Below are 25,206 nucleotides of genomic sequence, written 5' to 3'. Positions count from 1 at the left end.
TCATTCGCCTCCGTGTTTAGCCTGCGGGAATGTCATGGCTGTGGGTTTCCGTCTGCCAGCCAGGGTGCACATCAAGAGTCATTGTTTTCTAAGTTCAGTTGAACTGGAGTCCAAGCACGATAAGGTCTCTACTACTCCTTGGGCATGCCAAGCTCCATCCTTTTAAGAAATCTGACCCTGGATCAACTGGTACGTTTTCTCCCTCCCAAGGTCCCTTCATCTCTTCTGCTCTGGATGGCACGTAATAATCTCATCTCCAGGCAACTCCATGTTGACCTCTCTTTCCTGTGGTTGAGGTCGGGGATGCTGGCATCACATCAGGTTTACCTGGTTTGGTTGGGTTTGGTTTATCTTTTATCCTCACTAACTCATTCTCTTATAGGAGTTAAGAGGCTATCTTGGGAGGAAAAGTGAATAGTTTAGTAGTAAGAGTGAGTGACCTTCATTTCCAACTTCTCTGAATGAGGACGACTGTGTTCTATTGAGGTCTCCTGTGTTCACTGATTGCATTATTTAACCAATGTTATTTCTCCTGTACTTTTTCATAAAATTGATCATAAATTGAGCAGTTCATATTATGTTTCCACACTACATTGAGATAAGCAGCTCTAAAGAAATGAACCATTTACGTTATCTCATTTCTTTCTTTGGATACATTACTTTGATTTACCTAAGCAACCATCTTCAGTTCTTTGTCTCGCGTAAATTCCTCTTCATACTTGCCTCTTAGTCATTGGCAAGCATCATTTACCAGATTTGGGGGAATGAGCACTGATGGAATCATTGACATAATGTGTTGCAACGTAGCTTTTGTTGATATTGGTATTCTTTTTCTAAACTGAGTTTAGTCATCTGCAAATCAAGATGCAGAAATAATCCTGGGTACCTTCCTGTTTTTCCCATGAAATCAAAGTATTTACTTTGGATATTTCTCCATATACATATACAGAAAAGCATCAATAATGCACTTTGCTTTCTACTTAAAAGAAACATGATACATCTGTGACTCATGTAAGTAATGCAGAAGTTGCTCTTTTAGACCCTGGACTCTTCCTAGAAAATTTGTTTCTGTGTGGGATAATGCTTTCTCCAATTCTGCTTTCGTTTACTTGGCATTTCAGAGTTGGATATAAAGGTTCTTCCAGTATAGTCAAATAATGAGTTATAGAGGAAATAATTAATGGACAGAATTTCCTCAATTATAGTTTTGCTTGTATACAATTTTGCAGGAGCATTTGTCCCTCTCCACCCTTAGTGACCACTAGAGGACAACAAATCAAATTAACAAGAAGCAAATGAATAGAAAGAGGAAAACTTGGAAAGAGGCTAGCATCCTTTCTGTTTATGAATAAAAAACATGCACATGGCTTTTTTTTTAAAAAAACTAGAGTTAACTTACACAAAAGGGCACAAATGACAAGTGTACAACAGGATTTCTCAGTTTCAACATCACTGATATTGTGGACAATATGATTCTTTGTGGAGGAGGGAGGGGGAGGGGCTGTCCTGTGGACTATAAGATGTTTAGCAGCATCCCTGGCCTCTACCCGTTAGACGCCAGTAGCACTCCGCCCTTTTCCAGTGGTAACAATGAAAAGTTCCTCCAGACATTGCCAAATGTCCCCTGAAGAGCAAAAGTCACTTGGGGTTGAGAAGCAGTGGTGTGCAGCTTGGCAAATCATCACAATTTCTGTGTAACTATCATTCAGGTGAAGAAATAGAACATTACTAACACCCCAGAAACCTTTCTTCTTCCTCCTCGCAAACACTAGTCCTTTCTTATTCCCCAGGTATAAATACTCTCCTGCTAACACCATAGGGTAACTTTGACTTTTTTATATTTTATATAAATTGACTCATACAGGGTGTGTTTGTTTCTAAGTACTTTTGGTCAACAGTATGTTTGTGAGACATCCATTTTTGTTGCATTTGTCTACTTATTTTCACTGTTTTATAACTTATAGGTTGTTCCAGGTTATCCTCTCACTAGCAATGCCTGGAAGTTGATTACTTTATATTTTTACCAACCCTGTTTTTTGTTTTTCTATTTTCATAATTTTGTTGGGTGTGCAGTAGATTACTTTGCATTTTTCTTTATTACTATTGAGAATGAAGATATTTTCATATGTTTATTGACCATCTGAACATCCTTTTTTGTGAAGTACTAGTTCAGGTCTCTTTTTTTCTATTAGATTGTCAGTCTTCTATTGACTAGTGTGAAGGAGTTCTTTATATATCCTGCATACAAACAGTGTTGGTTCCTTGTGTTGGAGATATTTTTTCCCAACTTCTGATTTGCCTTTTTCTTCTCTTACTGGTGCCATTGATTAATAGAAATCTCTAAGTTTTCATAACTCAATTTGTTCATCTTTTCCTATATGAGATTAGTGGGATTTTTTTTCTGTGTTCTGTTTAAAAAAACAAAACAAAACTTTTTCTAACTCCCAAATGATGAAAATATTCTCCCATGCGATCTTCTGTAATTGTTATTATTTTAGCTTTTATCTTTACACTTACAAAAATGAGTTCCAACTAGATTGTATATGCTGTTAGTTAGGGCTTCATTTTCATATTTTAATATGGGTATCTACTTGACCCAGCACCATTCACTGAAGATTATTTTTCACTGCTGTACAGTGTTAACCTTCACAAATCAAGTATCATTTCTGAACACTCTATTATGCCTAACATTGTGCCAGTGACACATTATTTTCATTATTGTAGCTTTATAATAAAATTTTATATCCACTAGACTTCCTACTTTTTTGTTTTTGTTCAAAACGCCCTGAGTATTACTGGCCTCTGGTATTTTCAAATATGTTTTAGAATCAGCTTTCCAGAAAACAAGTCCTACTGGCATTTTTATAGGGGCTGCATTACATCAGTAGATACTTTTGGACAGATTTGATGTCTTTCAGTATTTAGTCTCTCAGTCGACAAACACTATGTGCCCCTTCATTTATTTGCCTTTAATTTCTCTCAGTAATATTTTATAGTTTTCCTGGTCTTATACATTATTATATTTATTCCAAGTATTTGATTTTTATGTTATTATAAATAGTATGCTTTTAAAATTTTTGTTTTCTAATTGTTGTCGATATGTAGAAATACGAATTGATTTGGGTAGTCTAATCTGTATCCAGAAATCTTGTTAAATCACTTCTTAATTATAACAGTTTCTGTGGTGCCTTTCAGATTTTATTTCTGCACAATTATACTATCTTTTCTAATACTTATATCTTTTTTTCTTGCCATATTGTATATTTTCAATTTTATTGGTTTCTTCCTTGCTCTTTCTTTTGTTTTACTTTCTTTGAATTTATTTTTGATTAACAATTTTTTGATTCAGGTATTTAGATACTTGATTTTCCAGCCTTTGTTCTTTTATGACATATACCTTTAAGGATATGAATTTCCCTGTTTTCACTGCTTTAGCTGCATCCCACACATATCAATTATTTTTATGATATTCATTTCATTCTTTCTATTTGCTAATTTCCATCATCATCTTTTTCTTTAACTATGAATTATTTATGATTGTCTTTCTTAATTTATAATTTCCTAGAGATTTTTCTGTATCCCTTTTTGATACTGAATTCTAGCTTAATTCCACTGTGGTCAGAGAACATACTCTGTGTGGTTTCAGTATTTGAAATTTGGCCCAGAATAGGGTCAGTTTTGTTAAATATTTCCTGTTTCCTTGAAAGAAAATGAATTCTGCAGGATTGATTTGAGTATCCTAGTTATGTCTTTTAATGATGTTTGTTAACTGTGTTGTCCAAATCTTCCATATCCCTACTGATTTTTTTATCTATATATTCTGTCTGATATTGAGAGAAATATATACTAACCTCTCTCAATAATGATTGTGGATTTTCTATTTTTCCTTTTAGTTTGATAATATTTGCTTTATATATGTTGAAGTTAGAGTCTTGAGTGCTTAAATATTTAGAATTATGAGATTTTACACATGTACAGAAACCTTTATAATTATGAGAAATCTTTCCTTATCTCTAGTTATGATTTTTTCCTTGAAGTTTACTTTGCAATTAGTATGGCTGCAATAGCTTTCTTTGGTTAGTGTATGTTTGGTAAATCCTCCTTATTCTTTACTTTCAACCTCTCTGTTTCCTTATGTTTAACGTGTGTCTCTTGTAAGCAGCATATAATTGCATGCACATGTTTTAAATCTAGTCTGACAACTGTCATTTAATTAGTATATATGTTCCATTTGTAGTAATGAAATAACTCACATATTTTACTTAAAATCTGCCTCTCATTTACTCATTCTCTCTTTGTCCCATCTATTCTGTTCTTTTATCTCTACTTATTTGCCTTCATTTAGGTTGTCTAAGTATTTTTCTATTTATCTCCTCTAATATCTATACATTTTTTATCACTCATCTAAAGATTACTCTAGCGATTACAACATACATTCTTGACTTGTTAAAATCTAATATTAATTAGTACTTTTGGTACTTCCAAGACAATAGCAGGACCTTAAGACTCTTTAATTCCCTTTACTCCCCTCCTAGTGCTATTGTATATTTTAAATAGCTGTATGTCTATCTATATCTGTGCACACACATATACACACATATGTATTTATACTTACAGATATATATAGCTTGTCCTAGTCCATTCAGGCAGCTGTAACAGAACATCATAGACTGGGTGGCTTTTAAACAGCAGCCATTTATTTTTCGTAGTCCTGGAGACTGGGAAGTCTAAGATCAGGGTTCTTGAAGATTTGTTGTGTGGTGAGGGTCTGCTTTCTGGTTCATAGCTGTAGTCTTACTGTGTCCTCACATGGCAGAAAGGGCAAGGGAGCTCTCTGGGGTCTCTTTTATAAGGGGATCAATCACCTCCCAAAGGCTCCACCTCCAAATACCATCACATTGGGAGTTATGTTTCAACATTTGAATTGTGGGGGGGATACATTCAGTCTATAACATACTTAATCCCACAAGATATTATTATTTTGTAGTCAGTATTCACTTAACTTTACTACATAGTTACCCTTCTTGTTGCGCTATATTCTTTATTACTACATCTCTGTATTTCTATCTGGCATAATTTTCCCTCTGCCTAAAGGGTAACCTTTAGCATTTCCTTTAGTGTAAGTTCTCCTAGTGATAAATACTCTCACGTTTTGTTTTTCTTAGCATGGCTTTATTTCACTCAGTTCCAAACATGTTTTTGCCAGCTTATTCAATTCTTGGTTAGAAGTTGTTAACTTTCAATAATTTGAAGATATTATTCCGTTGGCTTCTGGTTTCCAGTGTTTCTGTTAAAAAATCAGATGTCAATATACTGTTGCTCCTTTGAAGGTAATGATATTTTTCTTCAATTACTTTTAATATTTTCCCCTTTTCCATTGGATTTTTAACAGTTATTATACCACACCTAGGTGTGATTTTCTTTGTATTTATCCATCTTGGACCCTTAGTCCCTGAGAGAGCAGATCTGTTTTCAGATCACATTTGTTCCTAGGGAAGAGTCCTACAAGGTCTCAAAATATACCTATTAGATAAGAGAGGTGATTGATTTTATATATTATAAATAGTGGAAGTAAGAACACTAAGAGGATAGAATGTGTGTTAGTAGAGTTGGATTGAATAAGTATCAAAGTTTGTCTGTTTGTTTTTTCCACCCAGCTCTTTTCCCACCAGACTCTGCCCAGGTGTGGTTTGCCATTTCAGGGCAGTGAAGAAAGGAAATGGGATTTTAACAAATGACTGACCTTCCAGTCGCAGGGTCTGAGGACTTAAGGAATTTCTCAATAACTATTTCTTCAATTCTTATACAGTATTCTTTTATTTGATCCCTAGTATTTAATCATTTCCATTTTTTATTCTATTACTGTTTACCTCTTCCCTACACCCTGGGCCCTCATTTGCTCAGACAACAGTAACTAGGGACTGTGACTCATGGGTCTTTCAATCAATCAGGAGTTGCCTCAAGCTTCTGTATGGGGAGAGTAATTTTGTCTTTAATTTCTAAATGCCAGTTGTAATTACTGAAACATTCTTTTCAGTACAAGACCCAAGGGGCTTGTGTATTCGTGCATTGCTAATGGAAAGTTTTGCCATCAACTCATCTGCTAGTCAGTATGGATGGTAACTGCGGGTCTAATTCACACGAAATTTCCCCTAAATCTTGTCAGATCAACATTAGGTTATGTATAGAGAGAGAAACTTTTAATGTGTTAAGTCAGTGGAATTTGCAAGTTGTTCATTATGGAAGTTAGCCTACCCAAACTAACATAACCCCTTGCTGTGTTTTTTCCTCTTAATATTTATATGCTATATACTTTACTTATCTTGTTTATTATCTTTCTTCCTCCACTAGAATATAAGCTTCATAACCATGAGGGCTGGGTTTTTTATCTATAATGTTCAATGAAGTAGTTCTAGTGCCTAAAAGAATCCCTATAGCAGGTACTCAATGAGTATTTGTTAAATGATTAGATGGATGGATGAATAAGCAAATGAATGGATAAATGAATGAATGAATAAATGGCAGGGTCCCACTTAAAGCATGTCAGGCTTAAGCAAGTTATGAAACAAATGTGGTTTTCTTCTGTCAGGAGAATGGAATTAAAATACACGTACACACACACACACGCACACACACACACACATATGCATACACGAGAGACGTGCCAAATACATTTGCCTTCTGAACAGAGCAAATTTCCAGCTGTCACTGAAAGGTATAAGACAAGTTGTTGTCAGAAGGGTGTAAGAATAAATAATAACAAATTGAAGGTTCTATGTCCTCCTTAGGAGATGTTAATGCATCAATACAGAACTTCTGACTCACTTGTACTTCTTTTATTGGTATGACAATAACTTAATAAATGCAACTATCCACTTATCCAGTTGATCTATCCTTTGACCCATCCATCCATCCATCCCACAACATTTATTGATAACCTATTGGTATAATAGGGGATAAGGATACAAAGATGAATAAAACATGGACTACACTCAGTGGTTTCAGAGTCTAAGGAGGAAGATGAGTTTATTACATTATTGTCTCAAAGTAGAGGAAGAAACAGAGCTCTCATTGGTTCTTACACCTCATTGACAACAACAATTAATAGTTGTTAGCATCTGTGACAGCTGGAAATTTACACGATGAGTGTTTAACTTGATATAAACAAAATCCCTCCTCATTTTTTAAAGCTGAAAACAGAGACCATTATTTCTTCAATATTCCAGCTATGAGTCTACAAGGTCTCAGAGAGTATCTGTCAGTGCTGGAAGTATCTTATTTGCTGTTCATGGAGTGGTTTTCAAAAAGGAAGTGTGAATGATATTTTATTGGCAGTGAATGTCCTTTATTTGTTGTGAGAGAATGCTGCAGTGCCAGTGGGCTGTCTCCATGTTCAATAGACCATAAAATTGAAATTCCCACCGTGACCTCTAAGAGATGAAATGAGTCAGAAAGTGACTCATTCTCTAATCAGTTGGAAACACAACCTTTATTGTCATTTACCTTGGATTGGATAAAAGTAAAGAGATTTTATTGCTGTAGCACTGAAAACGATTACAGCGAGGACGGATAGAGGGAGGCTCCCTCTTACAGTGGGCTGAGCAACCCTTGACATTTTCTCCAACCCCGTCTGGTTTTAACAAGTTGGTTGCTGTTGGTCTAGTTTTAAAAGTAACTCTATAGAAATAGAATGAAAGGGATCCCCGACACAGCCAGTTAGTTCATGTTGCTATCTTAATGAGACCTACAAAATTCCACATGATTATGTTAACTGAGGCAGTTGCCATGCAACACAAAGACAGTCATAATGATCATTTTTCCTAATTAGCACCTCAGTTGAACTCAGAAAGACCCCTAAGATAAAAGTGACATGACAGAGATCCCCCAAATGAAATAGTTCTAATATGATATTGATGAGCTGATCTTATATATATTCATGCCGTGCGGTGACATTTCATGCTGCTGTGTCCTTGTGAAAGTCTTTGTAATTTTAAAGGAGGAACCTGGTGGTTGTGTTTTTGATGAATTTGTAGTGATTACTGCAAACAGATGAAATATAACTGAAATAGACAAAATATTAGTCTCAGTAACTTAAAAGAGGATAGTACCAATGGTTGGAAGATACACACAGAGAGTGCAGAAGGAAATATATAGTGCTTTGTTAGGAGGAAGAGAAATACAGCTCCTGACATCCGGAAACTGATGTGACATTTACATGTGGGCCTTGATGTTGTTGGGAGCTGATCTGGCGCTCACAGGCAGGCTGTGGCGTTCTCCTGGTGGACATAAACGACCTCAGAGCACCAGCTTCCCACACGATCACTCTGCAACCAGGATGAAGTGAGAGAAAATAAGAATACTTCATGATCTTGTCTAAGCATAGACCAAAACAAGGTGACTGGTCAAGCCACAAAGTATCAGACATCCCCCTCTCTTGGCTAATGTGAATCTCCTGCTACCTCCTTACCAATTACAGCTTTAGCCTTTTAGTTGGCCCATCTTCTTGATAAAACTTAAGATACCAGTCATAGCGTTGTCCCCACTTCCTGACATCACCTAATCTAGAGCAAATCCCTGTTGCCTTGAACTCTCCCCATAATTACCTAACATAACCCCAAATTCTATATTAAATCCTTTCAAACGCCCTCTTACTGAGACTTCCTGTGGTTCTTCATGGCATGTGTTTTCCTTCATTGCAATGAACAAAAACCTCAACTTGTTCAACTTGTTCTTGGCGATCTTTTGGTCTCATGGGTATTGGCAGTTGCCACATAGTCATTTCAAAATCAATCCTAGTTTAACAAATTTCTATAATCTAGTTACAAGGGAAAGATTCACATCAGAGTAACCCCACACTGACCCACAGATTTTGGGGGTGGTAAGAAGCTGTTTTGAGCGCCTTGACATGCTATTTTCAGTCACTTATTAATCATATACAAGAGCCCTCCCCTGTTTTTAGAATGCTCTGTTCACTGTGGTTTAGTATCTTAATACCTACATAAACTAGAGGGACTTTTTTTTAATATGGAAGTGTCATACATATCAAGGCACTCTGCATGTACTGTTCAGAGAATAATAAAAGAGTGTCTGTATTCAGTACCCAGTTTAAGAATGAGAGCATTCTTGTTTTGCATTTTTTATTCCCTTGCTTTATGGTTTTACTGTCTACTTGGATATATCCCTAAGTAATATATTTTCTCATTTTTCATTTTTGAATTCTATAGAAATGGAAATCATACTGTGTGTATTCTTTTTTTTTTTTAACATCCTTATTGGAGTATAATTGCTTTACAATGGTGTGTTAGTTTCTGCTTTATAACAAAGTGAATCAGTTATACATATGTTACCATATCTCTTCCCTCTTGCATCTCCCTCCCTCCCACCCTCCCTATCCCACCCTTCTAGGTGGTCACGAAGCACCGAGCTGATCTCCCTGTGCTATGCAGCTGCTTCCCCCTAGCTATCTATTTTACATTTGGTAGTGTGTATATGTCCATGCCACTCTCTTTGTCACAGCTTGCCCTTCCCCCTCCCCGTACCCTCAAGTCCATTCTCTAGCAGGTTTGCATCTTTACTGCTGTCTTGCCCCTAGGTTCTTCATGACCATTTTTTTTTTTTTAGATTCCATATATATGTGTTAGCATACAGTATTTGTTTTTCTCTTTCTGACTTACTTCACTCTCTATGACAGACTCTAGGGCCATCCACCTCACTACAAATAACTCAATTTTGTTTCTTTTTATGGCTGAGTAATATTCCATTTTATATATGTGCCACACCTTCTTTATCCATTCATCTGTTGATGGACACTTAGGTTGCTTCCATCTCCTGGCTATTGTAAATAGAGCTGCAATGAATATTTTGGTACATGACTCTTTTTGAATTACGGCTTTCTCAGGGTATATGCCCAGTAGTGGGATTGCTGGGTCGTATGGTAGTTCTATTTGTAGTTTTTTAAGGAACCTCCATACTGTTCTCCATAGTGGCTGTATCAATTTACATTTCCACCAGCAGTGCAAGAGTGTTCCCTTTTCTCCACACCCTCTCCAGCATTTATTGTTTCTAGATTTTTTGACGATGGCCATTCTGACCAGTGTGACATCTCACACTGGTCAGAATGGCCATCGTCAAAAAATATCTCATTGTAGCTTTGATTTGCATTTCTCTAATGATTAATGATGTTGAGCATTCTTTCATGTGGTTGTTGGCCATTTGTATGTCTTCTTTGGAGAAATGTCTGTTTAGGTCTTCTGCCCATTTTTGGATTGGGTTGTTTGTTTTTTTGTTATTGAGCTGCATGAGCTGCTTGTAAATTTTGGAGATTAATCCTTTGTCGATTGCTTCATTTGCAAATATCTTCTCCCATTCTGAGGGTTGTCTTTTCATCTTGCTTATGGTTTCCTTTGCTGTGCAAAAGCTTTGTGACTTTTTTGGCTCAACGTTTTTTTGTGAAATCTATCCATGTTTATGTGAATACCATTCCGTACATCTTCACTGTTGTATCATTCTATAATGTATCTGTTTTCTTGTTGATGCAGATTTTTGTTGTTTTAGTTTATAATGTTACAAAAAATGCTGCTATGGCGTTCTTGTACATATGGCCTAACAAACATGTACAAGAGTTTCCTTGGGTAAGGTTTTTAAACTGTGAGTTATGACCTATTGGCGGGTCATGACCAGCATTTAAGAAAAAAAGGAAACAGAAAATGTCAGCATATATAAAATTATATGTATGTAAGTATATATATACTTGTGTGTGTGTGTGTGTGTGTGTGTGTGTGTAGTTTTTTTCTGGATTGTGGTATAAAACATACTTTTTTCTTTCCAATTCCCCTTTCCCCCATCTCCTGCCTCCGATAACCATAATTCTGTTCTCTTTTTCTATGTGTTTGGGGTTTTTTTTGAAGTATAATTGACCTCCAACACTATGTTAGTTCCTGGCGCACAACATAAGTCTAGTTTCCATCTGTCACCATATGAAGATATTACATTATTATTGACTGTATTCCCCATGCTGGACATTTCATCCCCTTGAGTCATTTATTTTGTAGTTGGGAGTTTGTACCCTCTAAATCTCCCTCACCTAATTCACTCATCCCCTCGCCCCCCTCCCCTCTGGCAACCAGCTGTGTTTCTTACCGTGACCTCTGCCAAAAATGTTTGAGAAGACTCCGGTAAGGAGTGCACCTAGGAATGAAACTGAACAGCAAATGGTATGAGCATTTTCAGCCTTATAAGATGATAAGTTGTTTTTTATAATCGTTGTACCAATTTAAACTCCACGAACATTGTATAAAAGTTTCCTTTACAATCTTACCAACACTTGGCATCATGAAGAATTTTAATTGTTGTCCAACTGGTAGATATAAATGGATATCTTACTATGATTTTAATTTGAATTTTTCTGATTACTAATGAGGTTGAGCATCTTTTCATAGGTTTATTGGCTGTCTTGGGTTCCTCTTCTGTGATATGACTATTTATATGTTGCCAAATTTTCTATCAGGCTGTTAGTCTTTACTGATTTGAAGGTGTTTTTTTATGACCCCCTTCATCTCTAGAAATGCTTTTGCCTTAAGGTCTATTTTGTCTGCTATTCATACAACGATATCAAGTTTCTTTTGGTTAATATTTACGTGGTATATATTTTTTTACCATTTGCCTTTCAACCTTCCTGTGTCCATATGATTAAGATGAGACTGTATAGCGTATCTGCTATTTTAAATTATATGTTATATGTATTTAAATATTTGCTATACATATATGCTGTATGTATAATGTCTACATATACCTGCTATGCATATATGATATATAATTGTTAAAGTTTAATTTGACAATATTTTTTCTTAAACTATAGTTTAGTCTACTTATATTCATTGTAATTGCAATATTTGCATTTGTTTCTATTGCAATTACTGTAATATTTGCTTTTATTTATATTATCTGTAGATTGATTGAAGTACTATATTTTTCTCATTCCATTTTATCCTCTCTACTAGTGTAGATATTATATGAATTTTTATTTTTAGTGGTTACCCTGGAAATCACAACATTCATATTTAATTTTATAAATCATTAGTTATGGCCTTCTTCTAATCAGTAAAAGGAACTTGGTATTCTTAAACTCCAAATATCATCAGCCTGGCTTGTATATACTTTTTGTCCTATGTTTTAGACACACCTTATTTTCAATTCAACAATTTAGATATTATCATTTTTGTTTTACATCAACATTTGTTTAGATTTATCCACGTGTTTTACCAATTTCACTTTTCACCATTCCTTTTTTTTTTTTTTTTTTGTGGTACATGGGCCTCTCACTGTTGTGGCCTCTCCCGTTGCGGAGCACAGGCTCCGGACGCGCAGGCTCAGTGGCCATGGCTCACGGGCCCAGCTGCTCCGCGGCACGTGGGATCCTCCCGGACCGGGGCATGAACCCATGTCCCCTGCATCGGCAGGCGGACTCCCAACCACTGCGCCACCAGGGAAGCCCTCACCATTCCTTTTTATATCTCAGATCTACTTTAATTAACTCTTCTTGAAGTAAAGTCTTTAGAAGTTCCTTTAGTGAAACTCTATTGATGGTAAATTATCTCACTTTTTATTTTACTGAAATTTTTTTGTTTTACTCTTATTCGTAAACAGTGTTTTCTCTGGATATACAGTTCTAGATTGATAGTTATTTTCTCTCAGAGCTTTGTAGGTATCATTTCACTGGCTTCTGGATTTCATTATTTCTACTGAAAGTCAACTGTCATCCTAATCATCATTCCTCTGTATGTAATCTGTTTTTTTCCCCCTCTCTAGCTACGTTTAAGATGTTCTCTTTATCTGTAGTGTTCTACAGTTTCACCATAATATGCCTAGGGGTTTCTTTTTATTTTCCTGTTGGAAGGGAAGAAAGGAATAAATATATACCATCATCTCCATGAGACCAGGGTCCTTGTTTGTCTTTTTCACATCTGTACTCTTAGCCTTAGCACAGGGCTTAACACATGTAGGAATGCAATAAATATTTGATGTGTAATGCATAAATTTATAAATAATTCTAGTTTCCTTATGAATAGTAAGAAAGAAACTCATCTTATTTCAGCATATCTAATAAGCGTGTCTTATCTCAGATGTCTCTGGTCACTAGTAGAAGATAAAGGAAGAAAATGAATCTTTTGGTCACTGTTCTTCTTTTTTAGGATAAGATTACCTATTTTTCCCCTGTAAATCTAAGGACAACTTAACTTGACTTTACAAGTGAAAGTTTGAACTCCCATGAGTTTAATGTTAAAATTAGGGCCTAGCAAATTCTGAATACTCAGTAATCATTAATCAGAAATAATGAGTGTAACTCAATTTCAGTCAAACTCACTCTTTAGAGTATGACCTATAGGAAACACATCGTCTATTCTGAGCCTTGTATTTCTGAAATATTAGATTGATGTGGCAGAGAAGAATATAACTTTTATAGTGGATGTCATGTTTATTTTCTTTCCTCTTTTACCCCTCCTTTATTCCTGTCACTCTGCCCCCAACACAGAGGCACACTGGCAGGCACGTGTACATGCACACACACACAATCATAGCCCATCATATGAAATGCTACATGTTATTCCTTGGCTTCTGTACGTTTTCACCCTTACTCAAAGCCTTGTCATACCTGACAGCTTCAAGTTCTTTACTGACAATTTTGCCAAATATAAAGGGCTTTCGGTATAAATCCTGTTTTTGTCATAATACTGTGTAACTTTGGACAAGTTATTTAACCTCTGTGAGCTTTGATTTCCTCATCTGCAAATTGAGAATAACATAGCTACTTTATGGCTTATAGTGAGGATTCTAGGTGTCATGTGTAAAGTGGCTAATGCATGACTTGGTGCGTGGTACACACTGACTCAGCCTTAGCTCCCTGTTCTTCAGCTAAGCCTTCCATCTACCTCCAGGACTTGAGAAGGTGGCAAAGGCATGATCCCAAGAGATTGTTCTGATGTTGCAGAGTTCTGAAACGACAAATGACTCAAGTCCATATCTGAGTCGAGCAAATATAAGGATTATAGTTATTGTTCTTATAAGGATAGCAAGAAGTAATGACTGACAATTCTGGGAAGATCTTATTTGTGTTAGGTGTTGGCAGCTCTAGGCATATATGGTAAAGATGATATGGAGGCCCATTTCCTGGGGCATGTAGACCTGGTGTGGCCCTCTTTCCCCTGTCACACATGAAATGGCCATCGATGTGGCCACTTCACCCTATATCTCAAGAACATACCAAAAAACAAAGACAAAAAAACCAACTCAAACAAACAAAAAATACAAGCTGAGGCTTTGGCATGCCTCTCTTAGGTGGTTCTCTATCGCTGATCTGTATTATTCCCCTTGCTCTTGTTTCTTTTTGTGTCAATTCTTTGTTCTATTGCAGAGGTTGGCAAACTTTTAAAAAAATAAGATGCCAGACAGTAAGTATTTTAGACTTTGTGGGCACTGTGGTCTCTGCTGTAACTACTCAAGTTTGCAGTTGTAGCAGAAAAGCAGCCAGAGACAACACATAAACAAATGAGCATGGCTGTGTTCCAATAAAAGTTTATTAATAGACACTGCCTTTTGAGTATAATTCATATTAACTTTCACATGTCATGAAATCTTCTGCTTTTGATTTTCCCCAACCATTTAAAGTGTAAAAACCATCTCTAGCTCGTAGGCTGTACAAAACAGGTAGTGAAGTGAATTTGGCCCACAAGCCATAGTTTGCCTACCTCTGCCCTATTCTTCCTCTGAATTTTTCATAGGTATCTTCTTAGAACCCATGCAAATCATTTCCTGAGTTGAATACTAAAACAAATAGGTTTTTATGTTTAATGATTCTGTTAGTTTTCTGTGGTCACCATCACAAATGGCCACAACTTAGCAGCTTAGAACGATGTAAATATATGATCTTGATGCCGAAAACTCGGCCTCTGTGCACCAGTGCCGAATTGAATCTTGGAGACAGAGTTTTGGGTGAAGTAGAAAAGGCTAGCTTTATTGCTTTACCAGGAAAAGGGGGACACGGCAGGCTTGTGCCCCTGAAGAACTGTTGTCCCAACCTGAGAGGATTTGGTGAGGAGTTTTATAGCAGTGGTTCAAGGAGGGGGTTACTGTTAAGATTAGGGTGTGTGCCAGTCAGAATGGCCATCATCAAAAAATCTAGAAACAATAAATGCTGGAGAGGGTGTGGAGAAAAGGGAACACTCTTGCACTGCTGGTGGGAATGTGAATTGGTTCAGCCACTATGGAGAACAGTATGGAGGTTCCTTAAAAAACTACAAATAGAACTACCATATGACCCAGCAATCCCACTACTGGGCATATACCCTGAGAAAACCATAATTCAGAAAGAGTCATGTACCAAAATGTTCATTGCAGCTCTATTTACAATAGCCCAGAGATGGAAACAACCTAAGAGCCCATCATCGGATGAATGGATAAAGAAGATGTGGCACATATATACAATGGGATATTACTCAGCCATAAAAAGAAACGAAATTGAGCTATTTGTAATGAGGTGGATAGACCTAGAGTCTGTCATACAGAGTGAAATAAGTCAGAAAGAAAAAGACAAATACCGTATGCTAACACATATATATGGAATTTAAGAAAAAAAATGTCATGAAGAACCTAGGGGTAAAGCAGGAATAAAGATGCAGACCTCCTAGAGAACGGACTTGAGGTTATGGGGAGGGGGAAGGGTGAGCTGTGACAGGGCGAGAGAGAGTCATGGGCATATACACACTAACAAACGTAGTAAGGTAGATAGCTAGTGGGAAGCAGCCGCATGGCACAGGGATATCGGCTGGGTGCTTTGTGACAGCCTGGAGGGGTGGGATAGGGAGGGTGGGAGGGAGGGAGACGCAAGAGGGAAGACATATGGGAACATATGTATATGTATAACTGATTCCCTTTGTTATAAAGCAGAAACTAACAAACCATTGTAAAGCAATTATACCCCAATAAAGATGTTAAAAAAATAAAATAAAAAAAATAAAATAAAATAAAATAAAATACAAAAAAAAAAGATTAGGGTGTGTGCAGGGCCTGCCCTCCTTTAATCTGGCCTCAGGTGGTCTTCTCTGGAATGAACAATGCTGACATCTTCCATTTGTTGGGGGTTTTAGTTCTGTAAAGAGCTCAAAGATACTGTTATGTGTATCCCTTGAGGGGGCACCAGGACCCTGCCCCAATGCTGCACTGTTGTTTCTTGACTGCTCCTCCCTTGTCTCTGCATCTCCTCCCTCCTCTGATTAGCAACTGTTCGAATCTGCCCTTTGGAACACAGGGAAGGTCACAGAGGCTGTAGTCTGTTCCCTACAAACAAGAAACAACAGAAAGGCTTCCGCGCCCAGGAGCCCCACAGGGTCCTGCTCGGTTTCAGTCTCACAGTTCTGTAGCTCAGGAGTCTAGTTTGGCTTGTTTCTCTGCTCTCGGTTCACTAGGCTGAAATCAAGGTGTCCGCTGGCTGAGCTCCTATCAGGAGGCTCTGGGAAGATTCCACTTCCAAGCTCATTTTCATGGGCAGATTCTGATTCCTTGTGGCTGTAGGAACGAGGCTTCTGTTTCCCCACTGGCTGTTAGCTAAGAGCCAGCCTTTGCTCCGAGAGGCCTGTCTCTCTGATCCTTGCATATGGACCTCTACATCTCAGAGCCCTCTTCTCACGTTTGCAATCTGTCTGACTTCCCATTCGGCAGCATCTCAGTATCCAACTTCCTCCTCTTCTTCCTCTGTTTTTAAGGGCTCAGTGATTACAGTGGGCCCGCCTAGATAATCCAGGACAAGCTCCCTATTTTAAGGTCAGCTGATAGGTAACTTCAGTTCCCTCTGCAAAGTTCAATCACAGCAGTACTTACATTAGCATTTGATTGAATAATTAAGGGACAGGAATCTAGAGGCAACATCTTTAGAATTTAGAATTGAACAATTACCACGTAGATTTCCAACATAAGTACTGATGTATAAGTCTAGATCACTTAAGATGTATCCAGAAATAATTTAACCCATTCAAGTATTCAGTTTGGGTGTATTTTATACAGTTTTGGAGCTAATCCAATAATCCTTGCTTCTCAGTAGATGATCTAGCCACTTGAGAGGAAATTTGAGATGTACATGCTATGGTCATTCAATGAATAATTTGCTCCAAGGATGACATTTTCACTTTTTTCCCAGTAGTAGAACTGGGTTTCATAGATAACTTACCTTTGTTTCCTACATTCAGTACTAGTTCAGGATAATTGCTGTGGAGAACAAATTGACATATTTTTCTGGAGTGATTTTTTTTTATATTTAAGATCCAATTGTCAATTTCTAAGTCCAACCAGGTACTGAATCTCATGGATATAATACTCTAGGGCTAGAAATCTCTCTTTGACTCCTAGCTGCTTTGCCTCAGCCACCATGTCAGACTTGTCACCGATCTTGCTGATTTTCATCCTCAGTTGTTACCTGAAAACTGGGTTTGCCTCTTGGTGGGTGTTGAGCCAGTAGACACAGCCAAGCCAAAGATGGGGAGAAGAAGGAAGTATTTATTATTACTTGAAGCAAGTAAGGAGAACACCAGGGATCGTTCTCAAAAGAGTGTCTCCCCAACAGCAAAACTGGGGAAGCTTTAAGCTGAGTACATGCATACTCATGAGGGAGCTGCAGCATAGAATTGGAGCAAGTTGACAGAGTCCAAGCTTCAGTTGATTGAAGTCAGGAGGGGCGACATTATCATTCCATCCTCCACCTGGGTGGGGGCCTTAGTTCCTGCAGAACTCAAAGATATTATGTGTATCTCTTAAGGAACCAGGACCCTGCCCCAAGGCTGCACTTTTGTTTCTTGACTGCTCCTCCCTAGTTTCTGCATTCCCTCCCTTAAGATCATTAATTACTGAGACCTGTTCCAGGGCAAGTATTTTAGCCAGGCTCAGATCACAAAATGGCTTAGGCCAAAATGGGTTCTACGTCAAGAAAGCCATTCCTGGTTCCCTTTCTCCAGGGACCCCCTAACCTGTCTGCTTCATAGTGGCCCAAGTATCTTTATCTTTCTTTTCACTTCTTGCCCGCATGGTACCCTGATTCACATCTTCATCATTTCCTATCCTATCTGTTGCAATAACTTCTTCATTGGCCTTCCTGCTTCTGGTTTCTCCCCCTTACAATGCTCCAGAGATGCTGTGATTCAACCTGAAATTTACAAAAACTGCCAGAGTTCCCTAGCATCTCCAAAATGGCATTCCAACTCCTTCACTTGACATTCAGAGATTCCCATTATGTGACCCAATCCTACCTTTCAACCTCATCATTTTCCATTACAGTCCTCCATAGAGGTGTTGGGACAAGTAGTAAGTGAACATGGGCCATGTTCTGAGAATGGTAAATAGGTCTGTGTAACTGGGGTAAAGGGTTTGTGTAACCGTTGCAGATGGGTGTGATTATTCAAAGGTCCTTCTTTTCCACATTCAACTGATTGTGAAACCCAGACAGGTCCTTCTACCACCACCTACGTTTTTAATTTGTCTCCTCCTCTCTATTAGTCTTGCCATTGCCCTAGCTCGGCTTTTGCCATCTCTCTCCTGGACTGTTGCCATGGCCAACCTGTCTCTTTGTCCCATTCTCTCTTTACTCTAACTCAGTCATTATATTACATCAAGGTATCGTGCTAAAACAGAGTCTGATTGGGACACCCTTGGTGGTCCAGTGGTTAAGACTCTGTGCTTCCACTGAGGGGGCACAGGTTCTATCCCTGGCCAGGGAACTAAGATCCTGCATGCCGTGCATCATGGCCAAAAAAAAAAAAAAAAAAAAAAAGAAAACAGAGTCTGATCATGGCCCCTTTATAATTCAAAACCTTCATTTGTTGCCCAATGTTGTCATTAAAGATTATTTACCCACTGATGCAGTGGTTAAGAATTTGAGCTATAGCATAAAAAAATGAAATAGTGCCATTTGCAGCAACGTGGATGGATCTAGAGATTATCATACTAAGTGAAGTAAGCCAGACAGAGAAAGACAAATATCATATGATATCACTTATATGTGGAATCTAAAATATGGCACAAATGAACTTATTTACAAAACAGAAACAGACTCACAGACATAGAGAACAGACTTGTGGTTGCCAAGGGAGGGGGGAGGGATGGGTTGGGAGTTTGGGATTAGCAGATGCAAACTGTTATAAATAGAATGGATAAACAACAAGGTCCTACTGTGTAGGACAGGGAACTATATTCAATACCCTGTGATAAGCCACAGTGGAAAAGAATATGAGAAAGAATATATATATGTATAACTGAATCACTTTACTGTATAGCAGAAATTAACACAACATTTTAAATCAACTATACTTGGATAAAATAAATGTAAAAAAAAAAGAACTTGAGTTATAGGCCAGACTGCTTGGGATGGGATCCTGGCTTTACGTGTGAGACACATCATTTCGTTGCTCTAAGTCTCAGTTTCCTCCTCTATAAAATGGGGATAATAATGTTTACAGAGGGTTGTTATGTGGATAAAAGTATACTGAGTATGAAGAGCAATTAGCAGATACCTGGTACATAGTACGTATGCAACTAATAGTGGCCATTAAAATCACCATAATATACTCCAAAGATCGAGATGGACTCTATAAATAACTATAGGCTATTTTTTAGCCTATAGGCTATAAATAACTATAGGCTATTTTTTACTTAATTAAGGATTTTTGAGAGTTTATTTGGCTAAAGAATTGAATTCCAATGCTGTCCTCTTTTCTTTTGAGTAGGCAGCTAAGGATTGTAACTGGCGAATGGTTTTTTGAAGAAAAGGCAAAGCGTTTCAAGCACGTCAGCGTTCTGGGCACTGATGTTGTCCGGCAGTCCATCTTAAGAAGAAGTCCGGGTAACTGAAGCAAAACTGTTTTGACCTTCATTTTGGCAGGCTAAATACCTTCCCTATGTTATGTAGCAAATGAGAACAGTTGAATTTCCTGAATGCCTTGGGTCATTTCAAACCTCAGTGGCATGAAATCTAAGTCTGCAGTTCATACAAGGGAAGAGGAAGTCGGTAGAAAATAAAACCCACAGTGATTTTTCATATACGTGACACACGGAGATTTCCAGGGGAGGCGTTTATCTTCATCACAGACGGGTCTTTTCCTGAAGGCACTTCCAATATTTTACTGAACATTTAAGAAAGTGACATAAAACAGGTGAATTACATGATTCACATTGTGAAAGCAATCCTTGGTTTTTCAACAGGATGTGTTTCAGATTTCATTTAAATGTTGTTTTTTCTCATCCAGTGATTCTCAACCAGGGGCTGATATTTTGTACTGTGCCCCCCTCCGTCAAGCTAGGCGAGTGTTGAGATATGCAAGGGCGCATTTTTGATTGTCCCAATGACTATGGGGGAATTAATGGCATTTAGAGATGCTAAATGGCCTGAAATTGCGCAAGACGGTTTCACTCAATGAGGAATTATACTGTCACCAAATGCAAATAACACCCCCCCTTGAGAACATTACTCTGTGCCTTGAGACTACAATTTAATTGGTTAAATATTGAGTGAACCTGTGTTTAGGACCATGTTTCTCAGGTATGCTGTAGTAAAGGTGGAGCAGGTGTCTTTTGGTCTGTTCCTAGGGTATCTCCCCTTTCAGACACTGGAGACAAATGCCCTTATTTTTAAGTCTGGCGGGTAGGGCTGGGAGGCTTGGACCTGATTCCAGTGCCACTTCTGGGTGTCACAGTAGCAAGGAAGGGCTTTCCCAGGTGGGTAACGTCAGGTCTGATGCCACAGTGGGACAGAGTGGAGTTAGAAGTAAGCAGTTAGCTCTGGCTGCTTCCTCCGCTCAAACCTCAGCACCTTCCAGAGTGTAGACTGTCTCTCAAGTCACGAGGTGTGTGCACAGGTGTTGGCCTCCCGGGAAGTCTGGCTTATGTGTTCAAAAACCAGGGGATCGTTTCTAGTATCCCATGCTAGAATTCAGTCTCTAGGGATTTGGAGTTCTCATGAACCAGGCTCCCCTTCCCTAAAAATATTTGCAGAGGGATCATGTATAGTTGCTCCATTGCAGTCACCCCTAGAAAGCGTATCTCAGCAAAACTCCCACAGATGAGCCCCAATCTTAGTCCTCACTTAACTGTGGAACACTCAACAGATTAGAAATAAGTGCGTGACCGGGAAACATGGATGGGCACATCACTGCCAGTTTTTTAGACTTCTGTGTCCTGTGCTAATGTAGGAAAGTGAATGAAGAATAGAAAATTGCTCTCATTTCTGGCCACTTCATATGTAAATTTGTCTTCTGGTTGTCTTTCATGAGGAGCTGAAGAAATACAAAGCCAAGAACAAACCCACCAGAACGCAGAAAAGTCAGACGCTTCGCTTTCTGCTGGGCGGAAGGCCAGCCACGATGGGCCCAGGAAAAAGGGGTAAGACCCAGCCTCTTCAAGGGAATCTTTGACCTTTGTTCCAGTCACTTGTGAAATAGATGCCTTAGTTTCTCAAGTCTAATGTCACCTAAGTGACCCAGAGAAGGTCACAGACTCATCCGAGGTAACCTTCTCCTATCATTCTCCTCAGGAAATGCAGTTTTAATTACTTTCAGTTTTAGATAAAGGTCCCTTCTGACCTGAACCTGTAAGAGTTTTTCCTTCACTTGACATATCTGGTCCTTTACTTCTGGGTAGAAGGTTTCATGCTAGGGCCAGTCTTGTCTGTAAGGAGGTGACAGCTGCCTTTGTTGTAGGGTCAACATACCTCCCCCGCACCCAACCTGAGTGCTGACGCAAACTGAAACCTCCAAATCAGAGATTTATGAATAGGGCTTAAAACATTGTCTCCCCTCTTTGAAATGCGGGCCTCCTTAAGGAAGAAATCATTTGCCCACCTCACTGACTTCATTCAGAAAGCAAATATGTGTCAAGTGTTGAGAATAGGAATGGGAGGCACACAGGGACACAAGATTCAGGGAGGCGCTGGGAAACTCGGAGTGAGAAGGTTCCATCAGGGAGAGTCAAGTGGCCCCCAAAATGCAGGTCATAAGGACCCAAAAAGCAAACTGTTGCCTTACAGCCCTGCCTGTTGTAGTCTCCATTTCTCAGGCAACTGGTGGCCAGTTTTGTGGCCGAGGGAGTGAGAATCCTAATCTACACCAAGTGGCTTTATGGTTCTTTCTGGGTAGTGTGGCTTCGTTCTCAGCAGGAGCCAATGTGAGGGGCTGCCAGTGCCTGAGCCTTCATCTGTCGCTACAGAAAGTCCATTTTGTTCTGTTCTGTTTTGTTTTTTAAAGAATCTGGAACTGTGAGTAGACATGAAACCTAAATGTCATTTGACTCAAAGACTCATGACTAACCATGTCTTTGTTAATTAGCAGAGATGAACGGGAAAGATAGCCTAGAGGGACCATACATCCTATGTGTTGAGTCTTCCTACCACGTTAAACCCATTTGTCACTCCTCGAGGCTCCCATGGTGCCTTGTACCCATGCGTCACTCGTCACTCGGTGCCTTGTGCCTGTGCGTCACTCGTCACTCGGTGCCTTGTGCCCATGCGTCACTCGTCACTCTCACTCGTTACTTGGTGCGCTCTGACACAAAGCCCCTCCCTGCACAAGAATGTAAAGTAAATGAACTGGTCTCGCTCAGTACCACCCCCGTTTAATCGTAAGCTCCTTTAGTGCTGGCCCAGTGTCTTTTTTGCTTTTGTGCTACAGTATCCAGCATGGTGCCTGGCCCATCGAAAAGAATCAGTGGTCTGATTGAATCAAACTCAGAGCCCACAAGTGCTTCTAGGAGCTGTAGTGCACAGACCCCAGGCCAGGCATCACTGTGTGGGTTACAGAATGGTGGGCTTGGAGCTAGGAGACAACAGTGAGCCCTGCTAGAACTCAAAACTGGCATGGGATGCTTCTGTCTTCAAGGAATATAACACCTAGTCGGGAAGAAAAGGTTCAAAGGTCCACACCTGAAAAGTTAATTTGTACAGAAGGATTTTAGAAAAACATAAGATGACAATATGAGCTGCCTGAAAGCCTTTCTAAAACAACAAGACAAGGAATTAACTACAAGAGATAGAATATGGAAATAAATAATTTAAATTTTAAATTTTAAATTTATTTATTTATTTTTTGGCTGCATCGGGTCTGGGTCTTAGTTGCGGCATGCGGGCTCTTCCGGGCGTCTCTCTGGTGGTGGCATATGGGCTCCAGCGTGCGTGGGCTCTGTAGTTGCGGCACACGAGCTCTCTAGTTGTGGCTCACATGTTCAGTAGTTGCAGCATGCTGGCTTAGTTGCCCCACAGCATGTGGGATCTTAGTTCCCTAACTAGGGATTGAACCCACGTCCCCTGCATTGGAAGGCAGATTCTTAACCACTGGACTACCAGGGAAGTCCCAATAATGAATTAAATATTAAATAAGTGGCTTAGATCATTGATGTCGGGAGGGCACAGGGGCCATTGGGAAAGACATGAAATTCTAAGTGGGACTTGATGAGGACTTTGAAAGATGGATGGGGCCAGGATAACAAAAGAGGAGGAACAGTGATTCCAGGTGGAGGAGACACCATAAGCAGCACTGCAGAGGTAAGGACATGCACAAGGTGGTTCTCAGAGCAGCATAAATTGACATTATATTAACTGCTATTCTCACCAAAAATGTAATTTTCCAGTTAGATGAAAGCTTCTGACACTTTGACGAGACATTCTTCTAGTGGTCTTTGAAACAGAAACAACTCGGCAGATTCTATTAAGATTGTCCCAGTACCTCTGGAATACTTTTTCCCCCTGAGAAAACTGGAGCCTGTAAAGTAAACGAACTGGTCTCTTCAGATACCATCACAAAAAGAATATAGCTTTGGTTTTTTAATCCAAGTGCATTTGGTTTTTTAATCCAAGTGCATTTGGAAAGATCCATGTTTGAGGCCTTTGGTAGCCTGGATTGTGACTTGAATCTTGGTTTCTGAAAAGCTCTTTTTAAGTTCCTAGTAATTTAGTGCAATGGGCATGCGATCAGATTTCATCTGGTATGAGCCATTCCATTGTTCAAACTTATTACCCCAGGGACATGGGTGCCGTCACTTATTCCACAAGAATTGTCTGGGTTCTAGTACGTGCCAGGCATCTCTCTAAACTCAGGGGACCTAGCAGGGAACAAGAAGAACAGAGTTGCTGCTCTCAGGGAGCTGCGGTCTAATAAGTTGCTACCTCAGTTGGTCTCAGAGGATCACCCTAGCTCTCCTCTCTGAGCAAGGTGAGTTCAAGCTCCCTTTTCTCAGTATCCTATAAACAGGCTCTGCCCAGGCGTTGCTTCTCCATTCTCAGGTGACAGTGGCGAGTCCCCAAAGTCAATGGTCTTCTTAGGAGGGACAGAGGCCTGGCTTACCAGCAACTGGTACAGCCTTGGGAGCCTACCAGAACCTTTGACACTCTACTGCAGAAGCCCTGGGGACTGTCCAGAATTTCTCAGCCCCAAGTCTGCTTGAAAGAAGAATTATTTACTGTTGAAAGTACAAGAAATGGTATTTTTGAAATGATATGTTTAAATGCTTTCTTGTCTTGCTTTTAAATATATATATATATACATATATGTATAATTTCAGATTTCTTCTTAGCAAGTTCAGATCAGCAACCAGAGGAGAAATTGTAACTTCAAAAACTGAAAGTGGGCGGAGCTACAGCTTGGACTTAGACAGCCAAAATTTTCGGAGCTTAAAGTCAGCCCCTGGTTCAGACAGGTAAGACACATACAGATTGGCCAATGGGATAGCCTGAGGATAAGGTTGATGAATTTCCATCCAAACAGTGCTTCTGGACACCTGTAAAGTATTCCCTCTCAGAGATCTAACGCATAATGTGAAAAGCCAGGAGGATATATTTTAGTTGAAATGGAAAGCACTTACACTTCTGGAATTACAGCTATTGAAATCATCTGTGTTACCTGCACGGCTGAGACTTGATGTTTTGAGACTCAGGGCTGCAGTTCAGATGGAGAGATCCAGGAAAATAAATTATTTTCATTGATTTCTTGATATTTTTCTGTTTAAGCTTCTGAAAAAGAAACCTCTAAGTGTCATACATTCCTTGCAGCTTTTTTTTTCAAATAAATTTATTTATTTTTTTATTTATGGCTGTGTTGGGTCTTCGATGCTGCACGCGGGCTTTCTCTAGTTGTGGCAAGCAGGGGCTACCCTTCGTTGCGGTGCGCGGGCTTCTCATTGCAGTGG

At 39.1% G+C, this 25,206-nt stretch overlaps 1 protein-coding gene across 3 annotated transcripts in view; it reads left to right on the top strand.

The window, feature by feature from the left end:
- The window catches only part of SYTL5 (synaptotagmin like 5), a 220,990-nt gene that overhangs the window by 131,757 nt on the left and 64,027 nt on the right, over positions 1-25,206 (top strand). For all 3 annotated transcript variants that reach the window (XM_067722582.1, XM_067722584.1, XM_067722583.1), the window contains exons 4-6: positions 19,764-19,879; positions 21,306-21,414; positions 24,583-24,717. In XM_067722582.1, the coding sequence (XP_067578683.1) occupies positions 19,764-19,879; positions 21,306-21,414; positions 24,583-24,717 (360 nt within the window). The remainder of the gene's footprint in view (positions 1-19,763; positions 19,880-21,305; positions 21,415-24,582; positions 24,718-25,206) is intronic.

Source organism: Pseudorca crassidens, chromosome X (assembly GCF_039906515.1).
Source record: "Pseudorca crassidens isolate mPseCra1 chromosome X, mPseCra1.hap1, whole genome shotgun sequence".
NCBI classification, from domain to species: Eukaryota; Metazoa; Chordata; class Mammalia; order Artiodactyla; family Delphinidae; genus Pseudorca; species Pseudorca crassidens.
Note: the sequence above shows the minus strand (reverse complement) of the source record. Positions and strands in the feature narration are given on the sequence as shown.